The 27,939-nt window shown below is 60.0% G+C and overlaps 3 protein-coding genes across 16 annotated transcripts; 2 read left to right on the plus strand and 1 right to left on the minus strand.

Moving 5' to 3' along the window:
• Nucleotides 1–1,459: 1,459 nt before the first annotated feature.
• OPRL1 (opioid related nociceptin receptor 1) lies at nucleotides 1,460–22,179 on the minus strand. Of its 11 annotated transcripts, none has more exons than XM_019426217.2 (6): nucleotides 21,753–22,172; nucleotides 20,219–20,406; nucleotides 10,745–10,811; nucleotides 9,169–9,465; nucleotides 3,850–4,205; nucleotides 1,460–3,753 (listed from the first exon to the last, which is right to left on the minus strand). In XM_019426217.2, exons 1-6 carry the CDS (start codon nucleotides 21,971–21,973, stop codon nucleotides 3,230–3,232), a joined length of 1,653 nt encoding a protein of 550 aa, XP_019281762.2. In that variant the 5' UTR covers nucleotides 21,974–22,172; the 3' UTR covers nucleotides 1,460–3,229. The 11 variants fall into 11 exon arrangements, with proteins under 11 accessions (XP_019281762.2, XP_019281763.2, XP_019281764.2 ...); XM_019426218.2 differs by lacking the exons at nucleotides 20,219–20,406; nucleotides 21,753–22,172 and adding exons at nucleotides 11,078–11,161; nucleotides 12,439–12,732; XM_053889979.1 differs by having other exon boundaries at nucleotides 3,642–3,753; nucleotides 3,846–4,205; nucleotides 21,753–22,179.
• Nucleotides 15,724–19,740, plus strand: LKAAEAR1 (LKAAEAR motif containing 1). 4 transcript variants are annotated; one of them, XM_053889982.1, is made up of 4 exons: nucleotides 15,724–15,777; nucleotides 16,408–16,512; nucleotides 16,676–17,077; nucleotides 17,265–17,586. In XM_053889982.1, the coding sequence occupies exons 3-4, from the start codon at nucleotides 16,688–16,690 to the stop codon at nucleotides 17,523–17,525; spliced, it is 651 nt and encodes a 216-aa protein (XP_053745957.1). In that variant the 5' UTR covers nucleotides 15,724–15,777; nucleotides 16,408–16,512; nucleotides 16,676–16,687; the 3' UTR covers nucleotides 17,526–17,586. The 4 variants fall into 4 exon arrangements, with proteins under 4 accessions (XP_053745957.1, XP_053745958.1, XP_053745959.1 ...); XM_053889983.1 differs by having other exon boundaries at nucleotides 15,738–15,786; XM_053889984.1 differs by lacking the exon at nucleotides 15,724–15,777 and adding an exon at nucleotides 19,089–19,740 and having other exon boundaries at nucleotides 16,254–16,512; nucleotides 17,265–17,387.
• On the plus strand, nucleotides 21,248–27,409 carry RGS19 (regulator of G protein signaling 19). The gene is given in 7 exon segments (XM_053889981.1): nucleotides 21,248–21,370; nucleotides 24,403–24,500; nucleotides 24,669–24,725; nucleotides 24,727–24,791; nucleotides 26,123–26,197; nucleotides 26,282–26,516; nucleotides 26,606–27,409. Coding segments are annotated over 6 exon segments (654 nt in total). The 5' UTR covers nucleotides 21,248–21,370; nucleotides 24,403–24,470; the 3' UTR covers nucleotides 26,798–27,409.
• The last annotated feature ends 530 nt before the right edge of the window (nucleotides 27,410–27,939 follow it).

Raw genomic sequence — 27,939 nt, forward strand, 5'->3', positions numbered from 1 at the left:
GAGGGAGGGTCCTCACGCCAGGCCCCCGGAGACCCCAAGGACGGGGGCGGGGGAGGGGGTGGCCATGGGCCAGCCGAGATGAGGGGACAGGTGAATCCTCACCAAGGTTCCACCCAAGCGAGTTGCTGGGTCCCCAGGAAAATGCCAACCGCCCGCCTCCCCCGCTGGTTGTCTCCACACCCTCCACTGTGACTTCCTGAGGTGGAGTGGGGGGAGAGAAAGGAGTGTCCCCAACCTCTGAGCTCGTCGTCCAGGGGAGGACCCGGGGCTCCCCTCGGCTCTCCAAATCTCCCAGCTAGGGCGGGCCGGCTCCGCAGCGCAAAGTCCAGAGGGCAGGCGAGCCCTCCGCCTCCCTAGCAGGTGCAACCCGGCCGCTGACCCCTGCCCGCAGCCCCGGCCTGGTCCACAACCTGGGCCTTCCCCCACGAACCCGCAAGGAAGGTTCAGCCGTCCCTTTTGCAGAGGTGAGGAAACTGAGGCTCGGAGGAACCAGGAGACTTGACCAACCCCGGGGGCTGGTAGGGGCGGAGGCGGGGGGGGCACGTGGGGGGGCAGGGCCGCGGCCGACGCGGGAGGGGACGGAGGTGGGGACGTGGTGCGGGTGGAGGTGGGCAGCGGACGCCGTTGGGCAGGGGCGGACACAGTCCTGGAGAGCTTGGGTTGGGACCCTACGCCCACGGTCCTGCGGGCTACCTCACAGGCCCCTCACGCCTGCGTGGCGCGCCTCGTGTGACCCCTCACGGCCCATCTCCGCGCGGGTGCTCACTGCGGGGTCGGCCCTGCACGGACCCACCTTGAGCTCCTCCATCAGCAGAACCACAACTGTCCTGAGCATTCTTCACGCACCTCCGCCCTATGGCCGGTCACTCCCAAACTTTTCCTTGACGCTTACTTTTGGGTTTAAAAGCAAAGTGCCCGTCATTAAAACTTGTACCAAACCACACATTGGCGCATCTGCCTGTGCCCAAACACCTCGGCCTGAGCTCGCCCTTGCTACCCCCTCTGAGGGCCTCTTTCTGAGAGGGTCCTCGGCCAGTAGAGTCAACCTGGGCAGAACAGGGTCCCCACAGGGGCCAGGGGGGCGAATCCACATCTCAGGGCCACCAGGGGAGGCTGTTCTTTTCATCTTCCATCAAGACCCCCCCTTAGACCTGCTCAAGGGAGGGGGAAGGGCTGGGGCAGGCAGGGGGCCTGCTGAACCTGTGACCCAGGTGGGAAGAGCACACCCCCACACTGGACCCGCAGGGAACCTCTAGCAGCCGGGGCAGGCTGGACGCACAGTAGTCGTTCAGGGAGAAACGGTTTGTGCTGGGGGAAAGGCAACAGACCTCCAGGGCATCGTGAACTAACTGGTCACATCCCTTCTCAAAGCCAGAGCCTGGCCAGGTGAGGAGCACAGAGGGAGTGGAAGGACTCACAGCCCCAACAGCCCCACCCCACAGGGGCCCAGAACACCTGCTCAGGAGGCAAGGGTTTATTACGGCCCTCCATGGGCCTAGAGGCATGATCAAGGTTGGTTACATGTAGGGGAAGTCATGCTTGTTGCATGCATAAATACATGGAGATACATGTTACACCAGCACAAATTCACAAATCCTGCAGCCTTGGCAGGACAGTGCCCCAGCTGAGGCAGCCCCAGTGTCCAGAGCCCCACCCACCCACTGCAGCCAGCACAGCCCCATCCTCTCCAGGAGCAACCCCACAGGGCCAGGGCTCCCTGAAGCAGGAGAAGTCAGCCCAAAGTCAGTGCTTCGTGTTCTTTGCAGGTGCTTAAGGTCACCTGGCTGAGGTCTGCAGCTCAGCTCACAGGTGGAGGCAGAATAGTCTGTCCGGCGCTGGGAGTATTCCATAGTTTCTCTGCAGGAAGAGTGTTTGCAAAGTCACCAAACCACAGTTACATCTGCAGACCAGGGAGGGTGCTTCTCTGGTGACAACAGCAGGGAGACACCCTCCCCTCCAGTGTTTCCACAGCTGGACAGTCCTCACACTTGGCTCAAGCAGGCCCTGTCGAGCCCCACCCCTTACACCAGCTCTGCATGTGAAGCCATCCCGATGTGGCCCCAGGTAGGGTAAGTCCCGGCAGCAGGAAGCTCAGACCTGCCCCACAGACACTGGGAGGCTTGTAAATGAAGCAGGAATCAGTCACTTGGGGGGGGGGGGCAAAGAAGACCCCATCCCCACTGCCACTCCTCTTCCACGGCCACCAGGATCCAAACACGGCGCAGGGTCCCGCCGGCTGCATAGCTGCTGACCTCTGATTTCAAGAGAGCCGGGGAGGACACACGGACCCCCAGACGGAGCATGGCAGAGCCCTCCCCAGCACCAAGCAGCCAAGACCAGGAACACAGGGCTGTTTCAGTAATGACAGAGTGGGGGCACCTGGGTGGTTCAGTTAGTTGAGCATCCGACTCTTGATTTCAGCTCGGGTCATGGTCCGGGGGTCGTGGGATTGAGCCCCACGTCGGGCTCTGCACTGAGCCTGCTTGGGATTCTCTTTCTCCCCCTCTGCCCCTCTCCCCCCCTTGCGTCCTCTCTCTCTCTCTCTCTAAAAAGAGAAACACAATTTTTAAAGAAGACATTTTAAAAAAGAAACAGCGGCCTGAGGTGATCAAGCAGCCCACAGGCCTTCTGAGCCGCCTCCGCACGCGCGGGCAGCACATCTGAGGCTGACAGTTCTTGGCGCTTCTGGAGGGAAAAGCCTCTGAGAGGCAGGTGGGGGACGAGAAGGGGAGCAGCTGAGGCACAGGCAAGTCCGTGCCAGCGGCTCCAAGCCCCGCTGCCCGCGGACGCCTTGCCAGCCCTCCAGTCAGTTCCAAGCCCAAGGAGACGGGGCAGCGCTCCACGCAGACAGCACGCCGCACAGGGGCACGGGGTGGGCACGCTGCTGTTACGCCTCCAGGTGTGTGCACGCCAAGAGCGCACAGGGTGCGGCGGGGCAGAGGCCAGAAGGGTCCCGAGGAGCGTAGGAGAGTTGGCGTGCGCTCTGGTCACGCACGCTCACCGCTGGGTCCTCGCGTCCCCTCTCCACCCTGAACCAGGAGGGCAGCTGTAGTCTGACCTGTCCCATGATGTCACCGGGCCCTCTGAAGCCACGGTGAAGTCTGTGAGTCCGGCGACGCTCAGGGCTCAGGTTGCCGTCAGCCTAGAGAGCAGTGACCTGGGTGAGCTCCGTGTTGGGTGTGGACGGGCTCTGTGGGCTGACAGGCACCATGGGCAGGTCCACGCCTAGTCATGCGGGCCGTGGTACTGTCTCGGAGGTCTTGCAGGCGAGGGCCACATCCTTGGCAATGCTGCGCACACGGTCAGACACCTGCATCTCCCGGCGCAGGGCAGGAGCACAGCAGAACTTTCGGAAGCAGGCCTTGAAATTCTCGTCCAAGAAAGCGTAGAGGATGGGGTTGAGGCAGCTGTTGACGTAGCCAAGGGCTGTGCAGAAACGCAGAATGGCCACTGCGGTCTCACTGCCCGGCTGAACGCCCAGCCCTTGGACCAGCACGAAGACCTGGACGGGCGTCCAGCAGCCCACGAACACCGCCACCACCACCAGCACCAGCCGCGTGATGCGCCTCAAGTTCCGGTCCTTCTCCCGGGAGCCGGACAGCAGGCGGACGCCACGCAGCCGCCGGATCATGAGGCTGTAGCAGATGGAGATGATGAGCACGGGGATGATGAAGGAGAAGAGGAAGATGCCGATGGCAAACACGGGGCCCCAGTAGTCCTGTGGGGCGGGGATCTCCACGAGACACTCAATCTCTGCAGGGAGAAACACAGGGTCATGGTGAGCGAGCCGGCACGGGGCCCTCTGGGGCCAGAGGACGACAGCACGGGGGAGGGGGGCCACCCACTGACCTTCGTCCTCGACCTGCGCCGAGCCCATGATGGCGACAGGAACACCCACGACAGACGCCAGAGCCCAGATGGCCACGTTGACGGCCTGGGCCTTGCTGGACGTCCGGACATCGAGAGCGCGGATGGGGTGGCAGATGGCCACATAGCGGTCCACGCTCATGGCGGTCAGCGTGAAGGTGCTGGTAAACATGTTGTAATAGTCGATGGCAATGACTGTCTTGCACAGGGCATTTCCAAATGGCCAGAAGCCCAGGAGGACATCTGTGCCCTGGAAGGGCAGCGTCAGCAGCACCAAAGTGTCCGCCAGAGCCAGGTTAAAGATGTAAATGTTGGTGGCTGTCTTCATCTTGGTGTGCCTGCGGAGAGCACAGGGGGAAGGAAGACCTGGCCCAGTCCCTCTGGCTGGACCCGGCGGCGGAGGCCCGGGGGCCTTTCTTGTTGCCGCCACCAGGAGCACCCGCCCCGAGACCCCTGTTGGAAGGCAGGCCCCCCGGCCCGGCACAAGGGACTTGGGGCACAAAACTGTGCTTCCGGCACACACAGAAGGCTTCTGAACCCCAAAACCGGTCCGCTTTGGGAAGGCTGGGATGTCAGGCAGCAGAGCACCCCTGTGACTCCACGTGGGAGCAAGGGGACAGGAATCTTCAGAAAAAGGACCAGTCCCCCTCCCTGCCTTCCAAGTCTTCCTGAAGACAGTCCACGGACTACGATGTTGGCCCTAGACACACCAGAGGTTCCTGAGGGCTCCAGAGTCTGTAACAGCACGTCAGAGGCCTTCCGACCCATGTTGTGGTCCGGCCATAGAGACAGGAAACGGCACCAGAAATGGGAGGTGTGCTAACAAGACCTGGCTGTATCCAAGGGACACAGCCTTGGGGACCTTATAGTTACGGAATAAACACCTGTCGAGTGGGGCACCTAGGTGGCTCAGTCACTTAAGTGCCCGACTGGCTCAGGTCACGATCTCGTGGTTCATGAGTCTGAGCCCCACATCAGGCTGTCAGCACAGAGCCTGTTTGGGACCCTCTGTCCCCCTCTCTCTGCCCCTCCCCCACTCGTTCTCTCTCCCTCCCTCTCTCTGTCTCTGTCCCTCAAAAGTAAATATATATTTTAAAAAATAATAAATAGGGGTGCCTGGGTGGCTCAGTTGGTTAAGCATCCAACTCTTGGTTTGGGCTCAGGTCATGATCTCATGGCTTCATGGGTTCAAGCCCCGCATCAAGCCTGCGCTGGCCGTGCAGAGACTGCTTGAGACTCTCTCCTCTCTCTCTGCCCCTCCCCTACTCGCACTGTCTGTGTCTCTTTCAGAATAGAGCAATCAACTTTAAAAACTATCAAAAAATAATAAATAGCAAATAAATGCTTGTTGAATGAATCAATGTTATGATGGTGGCAATGGAGGTGGTGATTGTGGTGGGGATGGTGGTGGAGAGAATTCTGGTGATGGTGGTGATGATGGTGACTGTTGTGGCAGTGGTGCTAATTAAGGTGGTGGTGATCGTGGTGGTGGTGGTCGCACAACACCAAAGATGTTGCCGTCACCAGGAACACCAATGTTCCCTGTAAACTAAGCTTCCATAAGGGAATCTGGGTTCGGTTCTGCCTCTCAGAGAAGGATTAGAAAGAAGCACAAACAGACCTCAATTATGACCAAATAACAGCAACAATGACCACAGCGGCAGACACCTGAGCCAAGCTCTCACATGGATTTTATCTCATTTAAATTTCAAAGATGCGGGCGCCTGGGTGACTCAGTCAGTTAAGCGTCCGACTTCAGCTCAGGTCGTGATCTCACGGTCCGTGAGTTCGAGCCCCGCGTCAGGCTCTGTGCTGACATCTCAGAGCCTGGAGCCTGCTTCGGATTCTGTGTCTCCCTCTCTCTCTGCCCTTCTCTCACTCACGCTCTGTCTCTGTCTCTCAAAAAAAAAAAAGAAAAAATGACTAGGGGCGCCTGGGTGGCTCAGTCGGTTGAGCGTCCGACTTCGGCTCAGGTCATAAACTCGCGGTGTGTGGGTTCGAGCCCCGCATCGGGCTCTGTGCTGGCAGCTCAAGCCTGGAGCCCGCTTCGGATTCTGTGTCTCCCTCTCTCTCCGCCCCTCCCCTGCTCATGCTCTGACATTCTCTCTCCCTCAAAAATAAATAAACATTAAAATATTTTTTAATTTCAAAAATGCTATTTTGATCCCCACTCTATGCAAGAGGACCCTTAGGCTCAGAGGATCTAAGTGGCCTTGAAAAGAGCTGGCAGAAAAGCAGAGAGGATCAAGAGAACTAGAAGACGAGCCACAGACAGGAGGAAAGATTTGCCAGAGATGCATTTGATACAGGCTGCTGTCCAGAATACACAAGAAGGCTTAAAACTCGACAATAAGAAAACAGACAAAGACTTTAACAGACACCTCACCAGTGAAAACAGCAACGAGATACTGCTACACACCTCTTAGAACGAGCAATTTCCAGAACACTGACACCACACGCCGGTGAGGGTGTGGGGCGGCGGGAGCTCTCATTCGTTGCCGGCGGGCATGCCAAACGGTGCAGCCACTTTGGGAGACAGTTCGTTGGTCTCTTACAAAACTAAACATACTCTTACCATACGATCCAGCAATCACACGCCTTGATATTTACCCAAAGTTGTTGAAAACTTGTATCTGCATAAAAACCTGCACACAGATGTTTATAGCAGTTTTATTCACAATTGCCAAAACTTGGAAGTGACCAAGATGCCCTTCAGCAGGTGATGGATTCGTAAACCGTGGTCCATCCAGAAAATGGAATATGATTCAGTGATAAAAAGACATGAAAAGATCTGGAAGAACTTAAGTGCATATTCCTCAGTGAAAGAAGCCAGTATGAGAAGGCTACACGCTGTATGACCCCAGCTACGTAACGCTCTAGAAAAGGCAAAACTATGGAGACAATAAAAATATCAGTGGTTTCCAGGGGTTGTGGGCTGTGGAGGGATGAACAGGCAGAGCACAGAAGATTTTTAGGGCAGTGAAACTGTTCTGTGTAATATTATGATAGTAGATACATGTCAAAACCCACAGGATGTACAACACTAAGAGTGAACCATAATGTAAACTATGGGCTTTGGGTGATTATGATGTGTTAACGTAGGTTCAATTGTAAAACTGAGTTGTAACTCGTTATAAAATGTACTAGTCTGGCGGAGATGTTGCTAACAGGGGAGACCATGCATGTTGGGGGGCAGAGGCATATGGGCAATCACTGTACCTTCCTCTCAATCTTGCTGTGAATCTAAAACTGCTCTAAAAATAAAGTATCTTTAAAAAAAGCAGGACTTGGGGCGCCTGGGTGGCTCAGCTGGTTGAGTGTCGGATTTCGGCTCAGGTCATAATCTCGAGGTTCGTGAGTTCGAGCCCCGCGTCGGGCTCTGTGCCGACAGCTCGGAGCCCGGAGCCTGCTTCCGATTCTGTGTCTCCCTCTCTCTCTGCCCCTCCCCCTCTCACGCTCTGTCTCTCTCTGTCTCTCAAAGATGAATACACGTTAAAAAAAACTTTTTTTTAAAGAGCAGGACTTGGGGGCGCCTGGGTGGCGCAGTCGGTTAAGCGTCCGACTTCAGCCAGGTCACGATCTCACGGTCCGTGAGTTCGAGCCCCGCGTCAGGCTCTGGGCTGATGGCTCGGAGCCTGGAGCCTGTTTCCGATTCTGTGTCTCCCTCTCTCTCTGTCCCTCCCCCGTTCATGCTCTGTCTCTCTCTGTCCCAAAAATAAATAAACGTTGAAAAAAAAAAAAATTTAAAGAGCAGGACTTGGAGCTGGGGTCCGGGACTGCAGAGGCAGTCCACCCCAGTCCACAGGCTCAGAATACACTGTACTAATACTCGGACCAGGCCCCACACACCAGTGTCTCTGGGGACTGCTGTGGGCAAGACAACCTTCCCTGTCTGCTCTAATCAGGATGTGGCTCTGAGAGTCCTGATGCCACAGTGCGGACGAGACACACAGAGAAGTGACGACAGCAAGAGTGAATAAGACCACCCCGGGGCGCCCGGGTGGCCCAGTCGGTGAAGCCTCCAACTTCGGCTCAGGTCGTGATCTCACAGTTTGTGAGTTCGAGCCCTGGGTTGGGCTCTGCGCCGATAGCCCAGGGCCTGCTTGGGATTCTCTCTTCCTCTCTGTCTGTCTCTCTCTCTCTCTCAAAATAAGTAAGACTTAAGAAGACAAAGACCACCCCAGGTTGCTGCACTTGTCACCCACAACCCACCCTCCAGCCACAGAGGGGCACGTGTGTGAGTCCAGTGCCGCGGGGTCCAGCACTGGGCACAGCCAGCTGCTCTTCCTGGCCCCGGTGTGAGCACGTGCACCATGCACCTCGCACACATACGTGCGCACACTCGCATACGTGCACACGCCAGTGTTGACATGTGCACACGCTCACATACATGGACCTGTTCACATGCACGGACAACCCTAACCGTGCATGTACACACACTCATGCCTTCGTATGTGCACACACACACTCGTGTGTATACGCTGTGCATGCCTACCCCGCTTTAAACCACACACGCGTGCACGCACACGTATGGCACACTGACTCGTGTGCACCCACTCCCACACATACGTGTACACAGGCACACATGTATGTGTGTGGCTCACACTTGTGTGCACTCCTGCACGTGTGCATTCACCTTTTGTGTGCGCGCATGCCTTGTGTACACGCTCGGGCATGTGAGCACACGTGAACACACACACATGCGCACGTCCTCACGCTGTCGCCCCACACCATCCCCACGCTGTTCCCCTACGATGGACCCCGACCCCACTCCCGGCCACCCCTCTTGGCCACAGGGGCTTTCCCATTCGGAGCACAAACATGCCGGAGTCAGCCCAGACGGCAGCAGCGAACACGATGCTGGAGCTGAAGGCAAGGGCTTCGGCACCTGCCCCGGCACGGGCCCCGGAACCGGCCGGCGAGAGCTGCCTCTTAGGGGCACGGTGAGGTCCAGGAGAGCCTCACTCCGCGGCTCAGCCAGGAAGCTGGCCCGCAGCTCAGGTCAGGGAGCGTTATCTGCCAGGAGTCAGAGTGACAGTCCGTCTGGGGCACGGATGCACCCTCTGCCCTCATCAGGACGGGGGTGAGCAGGGCTGATCCTCTCCTCTCCCTCTCCCCCTAGTCAGGTGCCCCAACCCTGAGGACTCGGAGCATCCGGGACCTCAGGACTGACCCTGACCCTGCTCCTGCCTGACAGGATGACCAGAAATGGAATGGGAAAAGTGGGAACCCCCCACCTGCCAGGCCCACCCAAAACAGCCCCCTGCCTCAGTTCCCCCTCTGCAGTAACGTGGGACTCACCAGTAGGGAACCTTGGCAGGTCCCCAGCCTACCTTAGGATGACATACATGACGAGGCAATTTCCCAGCAGTCCCCCAATGCAGACGGCCAGGTAAAGCCCTACGATGGTGACCTTGAGCCCAAGGGGCAGGAAGGCGCCGTGGCTGGCATTGAGCAGCAGGTTGGGGGGCAGCAGGCTGTGGTTGGGGCTCAGGAGGGACAGGTTGCCCTGCAGGTGGCTGCCGTAGAGGACCTCCCAAAATGGGGCAGGGAAGAGGGACTCCATGCCACCTCCCTGCGTGCAAAGCAACCTGGTACCTAGGAGAGGACAGGGACACATGACCACAGCACCCAACACCCACCCGGCTGAGGCCTCCGAGCACAGTGTGTGTGGCCCAGCAGGCACGTGGACCCCCCACACATACACACAGGCAGCCACAGACGCAGAGGCATACATCCACACACAGAAACAATGGAGGCAAGCAGACACGTATGCACAGATGGGAACACGCAGAGAGGCATGTAAGTCTCGTCAGACCTGTAGACTCCCACATGGGGCGTGTGGATGTAGTTACACTCCGGGACATGTGTCCACCCACAGGGACTCATGGACACACGGCCACCCGTGTGCACACATCACACACAGAGGTGTCCAAAGCTGACCTCGTGCACGCACAGGCACAAGAGGGTCAGAGACATACCCAGAAACACCTGCAGCACAGGACCGAGGCTGATCGAGCACTCAGCTCCCTCCCACCCCTCCCCAGTCCTGCCTGAGAGCTGCAGTCTGTCCACACCCGGCCCCCAGCAGCTTAGGCCTTACCTTAGCAACCTCCGTGGGAGCCAAGACTGTGGGGATGCTAACCGTCAGCGCTGGCAGAGCAGGGCTGGGATCCCACGGCCCTCAGCGCCAGATCTGGACAGGGCTGCGGCAGGCGGCTGCTCCTTCCCTGTAGCTGCCAGACCAGACGCAGCAGCCTAGCGCGGAGCTGGGGGATGGGGAGGAGACTGCTGCTCCTGAGGGGGAGGGGCCACGCGGGGTGGAGGAGGGGGCCGCAGGGAAGGCGGGGGTCACCAGGCCCCACACTGGATGGGGAGAGACCAAAGGACCAGGACACACACTTAGAGATGAATGACAGACGGGCTCCGACACACGGACACAGGAACTGAGCCGGGGCACAGACATACACACAAGGACGCACGGGGACTCGGGGACGGGCACGGGGGACAGACACAGAGACACGGGACAGAGACAGAGTGGACACATGGGATGGAGACACAGGTAGGTGCACACACAGACTGGGACACAGACATGGGGGCTTGTCTCACACACAGAGACACTGCCTCGGACAGGCTCAGACCAGCCTCGGTCTGCACTCTGTGCCCAGAACAGCACCCTCAGCTGGGCTCCGGGGGAACTGAGGCACAGCAGGCCAATAGGTAGGTAGGTGGATACACAGTGCCCCCGCCCAGCCAGCCCCAAGCGGATCAGAGCCTTGTAGACAACAAGACGCCTAGACTCTACTGTGGACCCTGTGTCCCTGCTGTGTGCCCCGCACGTCCATCCTGAACGCGAGCTCATCCGTCCCCATCATACCGGCTCATTGTCATCAGCATCACCTTCATGCAGACAGGAGCATTAAGCCTCAGAGGTGTGAAGTCACCTGTCGAAGTAGCAGAGACAGGGTTCAAACCCAGATCCACCTGCAGCTTTGAGACACCCCAAGGGCGTCTCGCCACAGCAGGGTCCCAGGGCAACATCTGAGCATCATTCCGTCACAGCCTGGGCCCCCACACCGACGCAGCCAAAGGGCTCCAGTGGGGCTGCCTCCTTCCCAGCCCTGGGGTCACATGTCGTGTGGGAGATCTCTCAGATCAGCTACCAGCCTTGCAATCATGGGGTCATTCTTCCTGCACAGGCTCTACTCACATAGCCCAGACCCTGCTTGGAGCATCCGTCTCCAAGGATGGGGACCTGGTTGCTAGGCGACTGGCAGCAGCGTCGCTAGGATACCTGGCAAATCAGAGAGGACAGGGCAGGCAGATGCCCCAGGACTCAGCATCCTAAGCTGTCCCCCAGGGCTTATCTCTGCATCTTCACTGCGGCTGACTCAGGGACACGTGTGGAGACATGGGGCACACCCACGGGGACACTCAGGACACAGGCTCACGTGCCTGCATGCACACACACAAAGATGCCCAAACAGGCACACGAGTGAACACACAAACACAAGCTCATGCTCAGAAATGCACAGACACCCGCAGGCACAAACACACGGACCACACACACGTGAACCCACGCCAACGTGCACTCAAGGCACATGAGTAGACGGGACAGAACAGGCGGACACACAGATCAAGGCCTTCAGACACCCAGGGGCCACACACGAGCACCACACTCTCCAGGTGAAGCTTGAAGTATGATCCTGCTGACCTCGGGAGCCCAGCAGGGGCAGGAACCCAAGGAGGCCAGGCTTGGCCTCCCGCAGCCTCCCCCAGCCGGGCTGATCGAGGTCTGAGCAGCCAATCCCAGCCCCTCCTGCCCCCGCTGCCTGCGCCCACCTGCCTGCTCACCGGCCCGAGCTCGTTTCATAATGGCCTCCAGCTGCCTCCCAGCTCCGGCACAGACTAGGGGAAGGGAGGGCCATGGGGCTGGCCTGGAAAGGTATCCCGTGAGAGTGCACCCAATGGACCCAGCGCTAAGGACGGCTGGAAGCAGATACCTGGCCCCTCACAGGGATGGTCTCAGCCGAAGGTCAGGCTTGGTCACCTGGCCCGTGGGGGGTCAGGCTGGAATGCTGACTGTACTCCCTGGGTGTGACAGCGGCCCAGCCTTGGACCCTAAAGGGCTCCCACAAAGGGAGCTGGCAGCACCGAGGAAATAGCCCCTGCACAGCCAGGGTAAGACACAGAACACATGTGTCACACATGGGACAGCAGGGGACACGTTATGTGAGACAGCATTGGTATCAAAGCAGGACAACTCACGGGAGCCTGGGTGGCTCAGTCGGTTAAGCGTCTGACTTCAGCTCAGGTCATGATCTCGCGGTCCGTGAGTTCAAGCCCCGCATCGGGCTCTGTGCTGACCACTCGGAGCCTGGAGCCTGTTTCAGATTCTGTGTCTCCCTCTCTCTCTGACCCTCCCCCATTCATGCTCTGTCTCTCTCTGTCTCAAAAATAAATAAACGTTAAAAAAAAAAATTTTAAAGAAGGACAACTCAAACTCACATCATATGCAGGCAAAACAAAACACACAGGGGCACCAGGGACAGCCCAAGGCATGCGGCTTACGTGAATGACGGCACAGAACGCATGTCCACAAATTATGGTTGTAGCTCCTGGGCTGCACTCAGGAGTCATGGGAATTTGTGGCAGGACCTGGTCCCAGAGAGATTTCCACCCACAAAGTGGGGCGAATGCACCTCACTCTTGCCCAGTGAGTCACAGCCCGGAAACGCCGCTACTCGTGGCCTCGGGCAGGCTCGCCGTCTGCTTCCGTCCATCTCTGGGTGCTTTGCTACCCCTGGGCGCGGCACAGGAATCCAAGCAAAGTCACCAGAGCCTAACAGGGAACAGCTGCCCTCGGGGAATTCAGTTCCCAGGTCATTTGTGCTGTTAAAAAGCGAAAGACCCTCCAGGCACCCGGGGGGCTCAGTCGGTGGAGCAGTTGAGCATCCGACTTTGGTTCAGGTCACGATCTCACGGTTGGTGAGTTCGAGCCCCGCGTCGAGCTCTGTGCTGACAGCTCAGAGCCTGGAGCCTGCTTCGGATTCTGTCTCTCTCTCTGCCCCTTCCCTGCTCATGCACTGTCTCTGTCTGTTCTCAAAACTGAACAAACGTTAAAAAAAAATTTTTTTTTTTAAGTGAAAGACCCAGGTTCCTGGGTGGCTCAGTTGGTTGAGCATCAGACTTTGGCTCAGATCAGGTCTCAAGGTTTGTGAGTTCAGGCCCCATGCAGGGCTCACTGCTGTCAGCACAGAGCCTGCCTCAGATCTTCTGCCCCTTTCTGCCCCTTCCCCATTTATACTCTCTCAAAAATAAATAAATCCTAAAAAAAATTAAATTAAAAGTGAAAGGACTCTTTCTTTCAAGTTTATCTATTTATTTATTTTGAGAAAGTGCACACCCAAGCAGGGAAGGAGCAGAGAGAGAAGGAGAATCTCAAACAGGTTCCACGCTCAGTGGGGAGCCCGTCGCGGGGCTCAATCCCACAAACCCAGAGATCATGACCTGACCCGAAGTCAAGAGTCTGATGCTTAGACTGAGCCACCCAGTGAGCCACCCAGACACCTCCAAGGACATTTTTTTTTAGTTTATTCATCCATTTTTTTAAAAGAGAAAGAACGTGCATGTGCACACGAGCACAAGCAGGGGAGGGACAGAGAGAGAGAGAGAGAGAGAGAGAGGATCCCAAGCAGGCTCCACGCTGATAGTGTGGGACTCGAACCCTCAAACTGTGAGATCATGACCTGAGCCAAGATCAAGAGTCAGATGCTTAACCTACTGAGCCACCCAGGTGCCCCTAAGAAAAAACCAAAATGGAAGGATTTTATCGGTTGTGAGTTTCATCATAATAAATTACTTTGTGTGATTTTAACTTTATAATATTTATATATGGCAACAAAAGAATTGACCTGTACATTTTCAATATAATGTTAAATTTTGTAGTCACTTCACAAGTGTCTTAATTTTTTTTGGAGTTTTATTCTCAGGCTTTGGCAGCAGTCAAAATGCTTTTAGATCCCAGCATTCCCATCAGCCCTTGAAAAACAGACGAGTCCTGGGCACAGAAATAGGTGGGAGACACCTACCTGGTGGCCTCGCACAGCTACTGGGCCCTAGACACTTGGAGATCCCCGTCCCACCCCCCCTTCCCGCCCCCCTCCCCAGGAAACCGCAGGGCGTGCAGAGGAGGAGCCCGAAGAAGCTGCTTTCAGGAATATGAGCTGTGTAGGCACCAAGCCCTCCAAGGATTAGGGAGGAGGGGTATCAAAGGTTTTCAGTCCTACAAAAACAGAGGGAAAGTTACAAGTCCCTTCTTGCAGGAGAGCAGCTCCCACTGGCCCCATAAACCCCCCTCCACTGCCAGAAGCCAGCAAGTAACTCCCCTTCTGCGAATGCTCCTGGCCCAGACCTGGGAAGCTGAGAGGAGAGCCAAGATCCCCGTCTCACAGCACTCACCAGGGTGGGAGCACAGAGTTGAACCTGAGGCAGCCCCTGCCTGACTGTGGGTATCCGGGAGGACTGCCTGGAGGAAGTGGCCTGCTACGTCAGACTCCCTAAGCCGTTGCTGCTTCTGGATCCCAGAGGCCTGTGTCTTCAACAAGCCCCAAGGCTGGTGCTGAATCCCAAGGCCCAGACCACACCCCAAAGGCACGTGCTGGGCAGGAAGGGGCAGCACCCCAGGAACAGCTTGTGCAAAGCCTTGGGGGCCAGAAGGATGGACAGTCATTCCATGGAGCTTGGGGCTGGTGCAGGCTCTGATGTACAGGGGCACAAAGTCATAGTTTACCCTTTCACCAGGAAGCCAGAGGAAGCTCCCAAAAACAAGGTGAACCGTCAACACCCTCGTGCACAAAGGCCAGGTCTCAGCTGAGACCCCATCCCCAGGACAGTTCCCACCTCAGGGCTGCAGGTCCTGAACCCCCAAAAAGGCATCATCATCCTTGGCACACAACCGTGAATGAAGGGGAGAGTTGTGCATGCACCATAACGAATTGTGGACTTAATGCAACAATTTTGGCCTAATGTAGCACCAGCACATGAATTAATGAGTTCTAAAGGGTTTTTTTTTTTTAATGTTTTTATTTATTTTTTGAGAGAGAGAGAGAGAGAGAGAGCAGGGACTGAGGATCCGAAGTGGGCTCTGTGCTGACAGCAGAGAGCCTCATGCAGGGCTCAAACTCACCAACTGTGAGTGAAGTCAGATGCTTAACCCACTGAGCCACCCAGGGGCCCCTCAATTAATGAATTCTAGAATAAACTGATGAGTGCATGCATGAGTTATAGAATTAATAAATTGAGAAGTGAGTTAGTTATGAAATATGATGACACTAACAAATACATTACAGAAATATAGGACCCAGGACCCAGAAATTTAGAGTTCAGGAAAACCTGGCTCCGGTCTTGCGGGACCCCTGAGACTCCAAACTTGACCTGGAAGAGGGTAGGTGTCCTCCTGAGCTCTGCCCCAGTTTCCCTTCCCTGTGAACGACAGTGGCGGTGAGAGCCCTTTTGGGTCCAGCAGCGGAGAACGCGTATCAGACAGGAAGGTCTCATTGCTACGCCCTCTGCCCCCAAAGCCACTCCCCAAAGACTTCTCCAGCCTGGAAGCTGGGACCACAGCTCCCAGAAGAGTACGTTTGGGGCTCCCAGAAAGGAAAGAAAGGGCACCCGGGCTGGAAAAACTGGCGGTCACCTCCTCGGGTCTGCTGCAGGGATTTCGCCCGTCGGATGTGGGCGCCCTCCAAGCACCTGGATGCTGACTCTGCCGGTGCCCCTCCCTCCCCAGGGGCAGGCCCGCCCCCGCCGTGCAGGGGGAGGGCGGGACTCCCGGTTGCCAGGCAACCGCGTCAACAAGTCCAGGAGAGTCAGGGCTCAGTTGGAGGCTCAGACCCCGGAAGGCGGAAAGTATGGGGTGTACGGACGGGGGACAAGAGCCGGCCCCTCGACCAATGTAGCAAGAATGAGTTGGGGGAGGGTGATGGCCTCCGGCAAATGCCGTGTTGTGTGGCTGTGCCTGCGGCCCACAGTGGGCCAGAACCTGGCCCAGGGTCCGGGGCCTGAGGTGCTGTGGGCTCGGAAGGAAGAAGTCCTGCAGGGCTGAACCAGGCCCCCTGGGCGTTCCCCTCTCCTCTCTCGTGGGCCCTCCCCGCCCTATCACCTCCGTGGGCTCTGCTTTCATCTAGACCCAGCAGGGGACAGGCTAGGAAGACAGGGTTCCCCCCAAACACGTCCAGGGCAGCAACTGTCCAAGTTGCTTTCGGCCTCCCACAGACACACACCTCCCAGAAGGACATGAGTCCTCTGCCCAGGGCAAAACGGAAGCCCACCGACTCTCATCTCCAGCCCCTAACACTAAGGCCGAGTAGAGCAACCCGCCGCCCCCCCCCTCCCGGGGTTGCAGTGCGGGAGCGGGGGGGAGACTGGGGGTTTGCCGACTGACCGTCAACCACAGACATGGGGGACTGGGGCACACTGAGGGTCCCAGAATTGTGGGGAAGGGCCTGCCAAGCTTAACATGTTCTCTACCCTGGGTAGGGCCCCAGGTCTCCGCATTTTCTCAGTGGACAGAGAACCAGCCGGTGGGCAGGAAGGGAATTTCCTGAAACTCAGCGGATCAGAAATGTCTGGTTGACAGCAGGGGTAAGGAGGACGGGTGCTAGGCCCGCGCAGAGGTGCTGAGTCTGCAGACGCAGGACCTAAGGCCAGCTGCGGGGAATCTAGAAGGGCCAGAACTGGGAGCGCACGGGGGGGGGGGGGGGGGGGGGCGGGCCGGTGCCAGTGGGACTCACTCTTCCCTCGGCAGAGCGGGTCGAGCATGCAGTCGCCAGCAGAGAAGGAGGCCGGGCTCCGGGGCCCGCGGGAGCGAACCGGAAAGGGGTCCCTTGAGGAACGCGCCCGGGGGGCGCCCGCGGCGCAGCCCCCCAAGCCAGGGTGGGCCCTGACGCTGGAGGAGCTGGCGGCCATGAGCCCCGCGCAGCGTCACCGCCACCTGCTCTTCGGTGACCAGCTTGAGGACGTGGGCGCGGCCGCCTCTATCTTCCCGCGCGAGTCAGTGGAGCTGGGGAGCCGTATGCCCGACCCGCGTGCGTGGACGCAGTCACCGGAGCCGCCCGGCGTGCGCCAGGACCGGCTCCTCGGCGTCCTCAAGGCAGCCGAGGCCCGGGGACGAATCCGCGCCTTGCGGCTGCGCTACATCCGCATGCGGGTGAGGCTCGGGGCCGGAAGGAAGGGGCGCGCAGGCGAGAGGGTTGCGGGGCGGGGAGGGGACACCAGCCCGTGTGCCCCGAGGAAAGGGGTGGGGGTGGGGGGCGCCCTGCAGGAGGCGGCGGGCGGAGCTAGGGCAAAACATCGCGGAGGCTTGGAGACCCGAACCCCCGCCCCGCGACCCGCAGGCGGAGGAGATCTCGCTCCTCACCTGGCAGCAGAAGTCCGCGCGCGCCGCCATCCGGCTGGAGCTGTTCCTACCGCCGCAGCTGAAGCCCACGCGGATCCCGGACCCCCTGGATCGTCAAGAGGTGCCCACAAGCCCGGGAGGGGGTGGAGCGCGGGGGGGGGGGGGGGGTGCATCCCGGCCCGCGTCCCCGCACACCTGGCCCCAGCCGCTCTCGCCCACAGAGGAGGCGCGTGGAGACCATCCTGGAGGAGAAAGTTGACGGCAGCGTCTTCCCACGTTGACGCGGCCCCACCCTTCCACATAAAGTTCTCACGGTTCAAGCGCCGCCTGGTCATTAAGCCCCCTCTCTCCAGGTTCCCCGGGGAGGGAGGCGGGGGGGGGGGGGGGGCGGGTGTGGATGCCGCCTTCTCTGCGTCCGATGTCACAGACATCGGGAGACACAGAGTGGGGCCCCTCCAACAAAGTAGAAGTGTGCAAGTGGCCAGGCGTCAGATCAGCAGAGGACACTGATGATCCCTCAAGCCCTGGGGCTGTCCCCATCCGGCAACCTGGTGCCCTGCAAGTCTGTGAGAGCCCCCAGTCTGAGGGGACAGGAGTAAGAATCTGATGGGCAACGGTCACACCTCCAGAATAAGAGCAACCTCAGGGAGAAAGTGGGGCCCAAGTGGGACCCCGGGTTGGAGGTCATTCCATCAGGGATCAGAGAGGAGGGTGGCCTTCTGGGCAGGGAGAGTGACTGCACAAGCCAAAGGTGGTCTTTGGAACCAGCCGCCCAGGAGGCCCTCCAGAGGACGGAGACTGGGGAAGGGGAGACCCCCTCAGGGAGGCCTGCACTACCCCACAGAAAACCACCTTACCATCCTGAATGACCTCTTCAGTTCTGCTCGATCCCCCTTACGCCGCGCGCACACACACACACACGCTCGCGCATACGGGAAGGAACCCCCCCCCCCCCCCCCCGTGTCCCATTCTGACAAACCCACTTCCTGCAAACCCTCTGGACTCTGAAGAGTCTCCCAAGTTTCTGGATATGTCTCCCCTTAGAGAGCTTACTCTTCTCCCAGACACAAGCTCTTTGTAGAGCCTGGAACTTGGCCACCTTTCCTTTTTCTTCCCTCCTGGTCCCTAGCGGGCTCCAGAGGTGGAGGCTGAAAGATTTCAGACAGGTCATGTCTGAGTGGGCCTCCCGCTGAGTGGGCCCACAGCAAAGAACTGATCCGGGGGGGGGGGGGGGGCGGGTCATGCTTTACCCGCAGAGGTCAGAGCAGGGTCCAACAAGGACTCCTGCTCAGTGGTGGTCAGTGCCCCTCCCTGACCCGGCTCAGGACGGGGACCTAGCCTCATGGGGATGCGGGCCCTCTGAGCCCTCAGCAAGCCCTTCTCCCCCTGCACCTGACCCTTCACCCATTCTAGGCTGTTGCTGACCTGGCCTTGATCCAAGCCCAGAACTGTGTGTGGAAGCTGGCTTCTGTGGCAGCTCTGGGAGGGAGGGGAGGGCTGTGTGTGGCAGCTGTGGGTGGGGGCTGATCTTTAGGCAGAGAGGGGGAAGGAGAAACGGGGGAAGGAGAAACAGGGGAAGAGAAGGTGGCTTGGGCTGAGGACAGAGATCTCTGTCCAGGAGTGGTGGCCACTTACACCCGGACACGAACGAGGAGGCTGACAGCCAGCCCTGACTCCCCTGGCCAAGCCCCCTTGTGATATGGACCAAAGCATCCTGTCCCTTGGGGATGTGCTGATCACCTAGGATGATTTCCTCTGCTTGGTAAACACGTATTTCATTTCGTCACTTGTCTGAGTCTCCATTTCTTTATCTTTAAAATAGAGATCTGGAGGGTCTCACCGGGCTGTGAGTGAACACAGTGAGTGCCCCATAAGGGTATGGTCACTCTGCATCAGGCAAACACAAGAGGACAGAGGCACAAGATAGACACACAAAGCCCTGAGAAGACCAGCAAGAGGGTGGCCTCACAGGTAGCTCTGCATCGAGCTGGCACGGGGCGGGGGGTGGGGGGGTGGGGGGGTCGCTGCACCAGGGAAGGGGCCCTAGCTCTGCAGAGGAATCCAGGGAAAGTGGCTGAGGACATTTCTGCCGGGCCCAGAAGAGGCTTCTGCTATGGGAGAGTGCAGCATGTGGGCCAGGACTCAATGTCCTGGGGACTGTAAGGGATCAGGTTGGTCCTGGAGCTGGGATCCCGCTCATGCTCTGGACAGCGAGTGCTGGGTTCAAGTCCCATATCCACCATTATCTGCTGCATGGCTTTGAACCAGTTCCTTCCCAGCCCATCTGGATCCCTCCCATGGAATATGGGGCACTCTCTGTTGAGACAGGCTCACCGGAGGAGGTGCAGGAGACCCAGAAAGGCCAGGGCAAGGGGAAAAGAGTGCACAGCCAAGTGGCCGGAGGAGGTACAGTGTATGGAGGGCCGGGAGGGCAGAGACGGTGTAGAGTGGCATGAGTGCAGGGAGAAGCGTGTGACCCCACACTTGGTCAGCTGCCCCACACATCTCTCAGGAGGTGGGTGGACACTCCACACCAAACACTGTGGGATCGGTGTGGCTGTGTGACACTGACCAGGTGCTGACCTGTCCTTGTAGGACCTACCTCTCAGGACTGTTACCTAGGTTAAATAAGAAGCTTCTGGCCTCTGGCCTCCCCTGGCCAGCCCGTCAGCCAGCTAGCTCTGTGGCCATGCCGGCCGAGGCCTCTGGGCACACAGCGTCAAGAGGCACCCCAGCCTCCAGGGCCCCTCTCGCCTCCCTGACCTTGTGCCACCCTCTCCTCCAGCGCGGCCCCCACTCTCCCAGGCCCCTGCACTGCTGTCCTGCCAACACCGTCCTTTGCTGAAGGACACCCCCCTCCTCGGCTGTATGGCTCTCCTTAGCCCTCCTCACCTCTCACCCAGTCTGCCAGTCTGTTTCTTGTCTGCTCCAGGGCTGGCCTATCTGACTTACTGTTAGGTGCCACTGCCTGGCGCACAGGGAGCACCCAGATGATCGCCGAATGAAGAGCACATACAAAATCTCCACTTCCCTTTACATCTTGAAGAAGAGTTCTGAAAAGCGTGTGCATATCGGCTTGTGCAATTGGAAGGCATTTTGTGAGCGGGACCCGGGCATCAGGAACTGACCAAGCTGAGTCCCTGCACTGGGGACAGGAGATGCACATGGTCCAAGGCCAGGGGGACGCAGACACTCTGCAGCCCATTTCCAGAGCAGCGTCAGGGCTGCTCTGGCACTGGCCCAAAGCATGCCAGGATAAGAAATTTAACTGACAGCTGTAACAGAGCATAAAATATCAGGAGAGTCAGCCAAAGAGAAGGGACAGGGCATTCGTTGCAAAAGGGAGGGTGTGGCTTTAAGCTTGAGGACATCTCAGGGCAACTGGAGGGGTTGGAAAAGACTCAGGCCCCACAGACAGGAACATTTGGTGACTCCAGATGTAGGAACCCATACCGCCAGTATCCACCAGCACCGGGGAACAGGACGCCCCCTTTCTTGGGAAGGCCCCTAGAACCCTGTGCCGGTGAGCTCTTAACCCCACTTTACAGGCCACAGCACATAGTCGCAGGGAGGCCAGGCCTGGGCCTGGAGGAACCACTATACAGTCCTTTCCAGCCTGGCAAGGAGCATATAGGACCGCAGGGTCTTAAGGGCTCTTGTGCCCAGGCACTGGACCAGAGTCTCAGGGGCACCCACAAGAATGGCAAAGCTGGACTGGCCCCCCTGAACAGAGTGGAGGACACGACCACACCCCCATCTACTGCAGTGCCAGCTCAGGCCGCCCTGTGTCCAGAGGCCCCATCATTAGCACCTCGTCTCCACGGGCCACCCTCAGCGACGGTGGGCACCTGGGTGCCCCGCCGAATCTAACGGGACGTGGGGAGGGGGCGGGTGGGGAGCAAGGCCAGCCGAGCGCGGGGCGGGGCGCGCCTGGCAGGGCGGGCCGGGCGCCTCCCCGCGCGAGGAAGTCCCGGCCCCGCGCTTTGGGGAAGTGCAGCCGAGGCGCCTGCGCACTGCACCCTGCGCCCCCTCCCCGACTATCGGGCCGGACCTCGGGGCGCGCGGGCCGGCGGCGGCGGCGCGAGCGGCTCGGGAGCGCGGCCGGTGAGTGCGCGCGCGCGGCGCCGAGGACGGCGGCCCTGCCCCTCCCGACCTGGGGCCCGGGGGCCGTCCCGGGCGGGAGCCTCAGGACCCGGCACCCCGATCCGCACCCCCCACGGACTCCAGCCGCGGGGTCCACGTGGACCCTGGGCCGCGGCGGGACGGGAGCCAGTTCCCCGCGCGTGGGGGAGGGGGCGCTGCAAACCGGTTCCCCTTTTTCTGCAGCTCAAAGCCTGGGGAAGTGATTGCTCAAAGGGGGGGGGGGGGGCCGGAAGAACCCAGGTTTCCGCGTCTCCCGCCCCCCGCCCAGCCTGTTGGGGAGGGGCCGAGGCGGGACACCCTGTCCGTCCCCACCCCTGCCCCCTTGGATCTGGCAGCCACTCACCCTGCGAGGCGCAGGGGAGGCACTGCGCCCCCGGCCCCAGCTGATCTGGGGCTCCCGGCGCCGGCCTCCCTCCAGAACGCCGCAGGAGTACCTCCTGCCGTCTGACTTGAGTCCCGGCTGCTGCAGTGCACGCCCCTTCGGCAGCCAGGGTGGGGCCCAGAGGGAACCTGGCCTCTCCCGCCCCCACCTCGCCTTTGGGTCGATGGTGAGTGGGGCGCCATGGCGAGTTCCTTGAGGTAGGGGTGGGGGCGTCAGAGCCTGGAGGAAGGGGCCCCTGAAGGAGACAAGCTCTACCGGGCCAGACCTTGCCAGCAGAGAGAGGAAGAGAAAGAGAAATGGGTCGCCCCCACCTCTGCAGTGGGGGCAAGGGTCACCAGGCTTAGGAAGACCTGGCCAGCCTTGGAGGAGCCAGGCAGGGGCTCCCCCACCAGCTGAACGGGGGTAGCCTAGGAAAGGTGCCGAGTGCCATCAGAAGCAGGGAATGGAGCCCCTTTGTCCACCCTCCTCCCAAAGGTTATGGCATTTTTTTCTGGGATTGTCACATTTTCTTATTCTTTTTTTGGACTGGGCGGGCTCGGGGACGTTCTTTTTCCTTCTGTGGAGCAGAGTAGCAGCCGCTCCCAAGGGAGCCTCTCTGTCCCCAGAGGCCAGGCTTGCTGCCTGTCCAGCCCCTCCCATCCCAGACTTGGGGGCCAGAGCCTAAGGGGCTGGGAAATGCCAGCAAAATGCCAGGATGAGGGAGGGGCAGGGACCCTAGTTCAGGCCTTATGTGACCTCGGGGGGGGGGGGGGGGGGGGGGGAGCGGAGGGGGGGGGGGGAAACAGGTGGCCCCAGTTAGCCTCAGGAAGGTGCAGGGAGCCAGGCCCAGGCCTGCAGCTAGGAGAGAAGACATTGACCCCAAAGTCAGCCTCCAGCCTCAGAGCCCCTAGCACGTGGGCCTGCACCCTCGGACAGGGCCCCTCCTCCAATTCAGAGCCAAGCCTTCGGGTGCTAGGGAGTGGAGTGGGGACAGAGCCCTGCCCCCACTCACGGTGGGTGGGGGCGCAGAGGAGGAAGAGCAGTTTTCTGCCTGGCTACCAGACCTCAGAAGTTGCCACACCCCTTCCCTTCCCTTCCCTTCTTCCCTTCCCTTCCCTAGAAGCTTGACCCCTGAGGGAAAGGCAAGCTGTGAGGCTGCTGCTTCCCCATCTGCTCGCTGGGAGTCTGTGGGACCCTAGACTTTACCCTAGTTCTGGGGCAGGGCAGGGCCTCGGCATCCCCGCACCCGGGAGGAAAGGGGGCCCTAAGCAGTGCCTACCTCGGGCACTGCCGCCTCAGATCGCCGCTCACATGCAGTCCTAGCGTCTCTGTTCCCAGAGCTGCCTGACCTGATTCTGCTGTGATGCCTACCCTAGAGCGTCCGCCTCCCCCTACCCTGGGAGACCCCAAGATGGGCCAAACAAGGAAAAAAAGACCACAAGCTGAGGGAGGGGGGCAGCAGGGAGGATGGTAGTTAAAAGAGAAAATAAAGTGAAAGCAAGTCATGAGGCTCCTGGCCACCAAGATGGGGGTGTGGGGGTGGGACTGGACGGCTCAGGGGGGCCCTTGTCAGCTGTGCAGGGGAGCACCCCAGGCCCTGGGGGTCCTCACCTAGGCCAAGAAGGACACAGGCAAATGCAGTGGTGGAAAGGCATCTAAGACTGCTCCCCAAGGGCACTGATGGGCCACCCTGGCATGGATGCTGGGATCTATGGTTGGCCTCCCCTGGGGTGGGGGTGGGGGGATCAGACTCCTAACCCTGACTTGAGGCTTTGGTGCCCAGTGCCCCCTGCGCGCCCTCCCCATGAAACACGGGTGTGGACGCCGAGATGGAGGCTGGCCCTCACCCCCTCCAGGGACCCCGCATCTCTGACAGCCCAGCCCATTGCTGTCCCCCCCGCTCCCCTCCCCCACCGGCACACCAGGCCCGGTTGCCTTCGGCAGCCTGGCAGGGGAGGGGGAAGGGAGGCCGGGAGACCCTGGGTGTGGTAAGGTGCCAGCTAGGGTTGGGGTGCCCGGGGCAGCACCCAGGACCAAGGAGCCACAGGCCCCCAGGCCCTCCTCACCCTTGCCCCGCTGCATTCCCACACCCTCAGAAAATCCTGCCCCAGTCAGATCCTTCACGCTGGAGGCCTAGTCAGCTGCAGACATGTTGGAACCCCCCCGGGGCCACCTGGCAAATCTGGACTCCTAGTGGGGAGCAATCCTCCTGCAGAAAACCCAGAACGGAGGGAGCTGAGGAAGGGGGTCTGAATGTCTGACCGCTACCCTTATGCGTTAACCTGACAGCCCCAGACTCTTGGGGGCCCCCAGCCCCTTGGGAGGGGCCAGGAGCCGGAAACCAAGAAAGAGGAACCCAGACTTCCGGCTTCCCAGGGACAGAGCAAATGGGGGTGTCCCGGAACCTTCTGTGGAGATCTCGTCTGGGGCCCCCCCTCACTGCCCCTGCCCCTGCTCACAGCCCTGGTGTAGGCTGGGGGCAGAGGTAGGAGCCTGAACAGAGTGGTCTAAAGCGGGCGGCTGCTCCCCCCAGGGCTCCTGGAAGGAGGGAGAGACTCTCAGGACCCCTTCTAGGGGACAGTGGAGACTGTGGTCTCAGGTTCTCAGGGAGAACCTCCACCTCTCTTCTCAGACTCTCAGGCTGTGGTGAGGGTCCCGGAGCCAGCACCACGGAGCCGGGGCGGCCTCCACCACCCACCCATGCCCACCCCGCATGAGACTGAGAAGCAGGTGCACCACCTACACCCCTGTCTCTGCCCCCCTTTGTGGGATCGGGGGCGGGGGAGACCCTTGAACACCTGGGAGGCCGGGAGGGCGACCACCGAGGGGAGTCAGGGAAGAGGTGTGTGCGGGGCCCTGGGTTCTGGCCTGGAGCTGAGGAAGCCCCCATCTCACCAGCACATAGGGCCAGAGGAGGCAGACCAGCCCCCCTCGATGTCCAGTCATGACGCGGCCCCCCCCGGCTGCCCCCAGCCGCAACCCCTGCTGCTTGTGCTGGTGTTGCTGTTGCGGCTGTTCCTGGTACGTGGGGATGGGGGCGGGGGGGCGGGGGGGTAATACAGGAGGGGACTGAGCAAGGAAGGTGGGCTGAGCAGACATAAGGCCCGGGGTCCCGCCGCTGGCCCCTCGGATGGGTTCTGAGGGGTCACCTGAAGGCAGGACGCCTCTGCTGCCCACAGCTCTCTACAGGGGTTGTTGGGCCCTGGTGACCCGTCGCCGCTGCCCCGACCCCTCTGTACGTGTGACTTTCGTGCCTGGTGTGTGCCTGAGGGTGTGTCCATGTGCAGGCACCTGGCCGACCCACATGTGTGCGCACTCATTTGTCCGCTTACTCAGCACATGCTTATATGAGGCCGCTGTGATCCAGCCTAAGCTGGCCCTGGGCACTTACAGAAGAACAAGACAGAAGCAGGTCCTACAGACTGTTAGGCGGGGGGACACTGGGCAGAGACTCGGCCCAGGGATGACAGGGACAGGCTTCCAGAGCGGCCATGCCAGAGGGCAGCTGTGGGGCCTCCCCGTGCTAACGGACTTCTCTAGTGTGGAGAAGCTCTTGGGAGTTTTCACGCCTTGCAGAGGCCTGGTCCTATTCAGGCTTCCAGCTTGTGGCTGTTGAGTGGCCAGCGCCGTGGACCCAGAGGGGGATCTGCTGACCAGTGAGCAATTCCGGCCCGAGGCGGGAGGAGAGGGGCAGCCTGAGGGCAGAGGTGGGAGGCCATGAAGAATTAGGACGCACCGACAATTGGGCTTCGGGGGTCAAGGGAGAGTTTGGGGTCTAGCAGGCAGGGGAAGGGAAGAGGGCAGGTCTGTCTGGATGTTTGGGTTTGAGATGTCCGGTAGACATTTCACTGGCCCTACAGAGATCTGGCTGGAGGCATGGATATGGGAGCCAGCACTGTCGCAGTGAGGAGCCAAGGGAGGGAAGAAGGCTCCCTGGGGAGAATCTGCAGTCACACTTGCAGGCTGGGGCTTTCCTACTGCATCAGCTGGGGCCTCTGGGAGAAAGGAGTCGGGGCTGAGGTCGGGCCAGGAAGGGAGGGGCACACCAGGAATCTGTGAAGTCCCAAAGGCTACAAGACGGTAAAGGTCTCCCCAGCACCGGTGAAACTGCCTTGGCCCCAGGGGAGAGACCGGAGGGAGGGGCGAAGGGCAGCCCGTGCAGACACTCCTTCCCTGGAGGGTGTGAAGGGAGCAGACGCCAGGGCTGCCTACCTGCAGGGGGCTGACACCCGGCCGAGAGCCCCCAGGCCACACGTGCCTGTGGAACACATCTGTGTGTGTGTGTGTGCGCGCGCGCGCGCCAAGACCACGTGTGCCAAGGAGGCCAGCGCCACCTTTCCCTCTGCGGTTAGGAACGAAGAGCGGCGGCGAGCGTGGCGGGCCTCCCGGGAGAACAAGCTGCAGCCCCTCCCCAGCTGCGAGGCGTGGTAGGTGTGGCCAGCCGTGCGCGGCGCGCGTGTCCGGGGGGCGGGGGCGCGCGCCTGACCTGGCCTGGCGGGGAATGCCCACAGCGCCACGCCAAGCCCGGAGGAGGTGCGGAGCTGGGCGCAGTCGTTCGACAAGCTGATGCACAGCCCGGCGGGCCGAAGCGTGTTCCGGGAGTTCCTGCGCACCGAGTACAGCGAGGAGAACATGCTCTTCTGGCTGGCCTGCGAGGAGCTCAAGGCCGAGGCCAACCAGCACGTGGTGGATGAGAAAGCCAGGCTCATCTATGAGGACTACGTGTCCATCCTGTCCCCCAAGGAGGTGCACCGCCTTGTGGACCAGGGCTGGGGGCGGGGGCGGGGGCGGGGGGGCGCCTCCTGAGCCCCTGACGGTGGCATCCTGTCCCACAGGTGAGCCTGGACTCCCGAGTGCGGGAAGGCATTAACAAGAAGATGCAGGAGCCTTCGGCGCACACATTCGACGATGCGCAGCTGCAGATCTACACCCTCATGCACCGGGACTCCTACCCGCGCTTCCTCAGCTCCCCCACCTACCGTGCCCTGCTGTTCCAGGGAAGCTCCCAGTCCTCCAACGAGGCCTAGGCTGCCCACCACAGCGGCACAGACGTGGGACCCCTCTGGTGGGCACAGACTCGGTTACCGGCACCAGTGTGCGTCCGCGGATGTCCGGCACACCAGCGGGGCCCAGCACCCCTGAGGGCAGTCCCAGACAGGAGCCCCTCTCTACCCCGGGGACCTGGGACCCGGAGGTCCTGCTGAGGGGAGGCGAGAGGGCCTCTTGACAGCAGGCAGTCTCTCCCCAAAAAGCTCCCCACGGGGCTCCTGCGTGGGGAGAGGGAGACCTCCCACGGGGTCTGGCGGACCCACCGGCCTCACTTAGGCCTCCTCCCCAAGCAGCCAGGGACCTTGATAAATGCCTTTGGTGGGCAGTAGAGCCTCTGTGTGTCTAGTTGTGACGGGAGGAGACAGACCCTCTAATTCAAGCTGTCTGCGCCCGGATCAGACCCAGAACCTCAGAACTAGGCTCAAGGCAACAGGAGCCAGTTTCTTTTTTATATTTCCATTAATTTTAAACCTGGAAACATGTCCTTACTGTATTTTATCAAAAAAAATGAAAAAGATGTTTTCATATTTATCTCCATTCCTCCTCCATCCAAAATAGGATCTTTTATTGAAGATATTTTTAAAGCAAAAGTCTCTCCTTTCTTTCCACATTTGGGGGTGGGAGATTAGAGAATGGATTGCCCCAAACCCAGAGCAGGGAGCAGCGGGCTCCAAGGACACCTGGCCCCGGTGGGCAGCTGTGCTCAGCCTTGCCCTTGGGACGGTGCCATGCCCCCCGGCAAGGGCGACCCCCACAGCGTCTCGCCAAAGCTAGGGTTGGGCAAGGCACGTGCTTGCCAACCTGTTCCCTACATTTCTGGGAGGCAGAACATTTCACACCTGCAGCAGATCCAGGAAACTGAGACTCCGGCCCACAGTCCACCCAATCCGCTCCATCGGATTGGAGCAGCCGATCACGGACGGCTTGGAGACCCAGACTTGGCCTCCTGCCCTCGAGCCCTGGGCCCTGAGCTACAGCGGCTGGGGAGGCTCATGGGACCCTGGATCCTCTGTGTCCTGAGGCCCCCTCCCACCTGCACATGCTTATGCTGTGCGCCCCTGCACCTGTCCCTCCTCCATGGGCACACACAGGCAGGAATCTGGGTCCCTCCTGGGATCAC

This window comes from Panthera pardus, unplaced genomic scaffold (assembly GCF_024362965.1).
Source record: "Panthera pardus isolate Hobbes unplaced genomic scaffold, ASM2436296v1 HiC_scaffold_25, whole genome shotgun sequence".
Taxonomy (NCBI): Eukaryota; Metazoa; Chordata; class Mammalia; order Carnivora; family Felidae; genus Panthera; species Panthera pardus.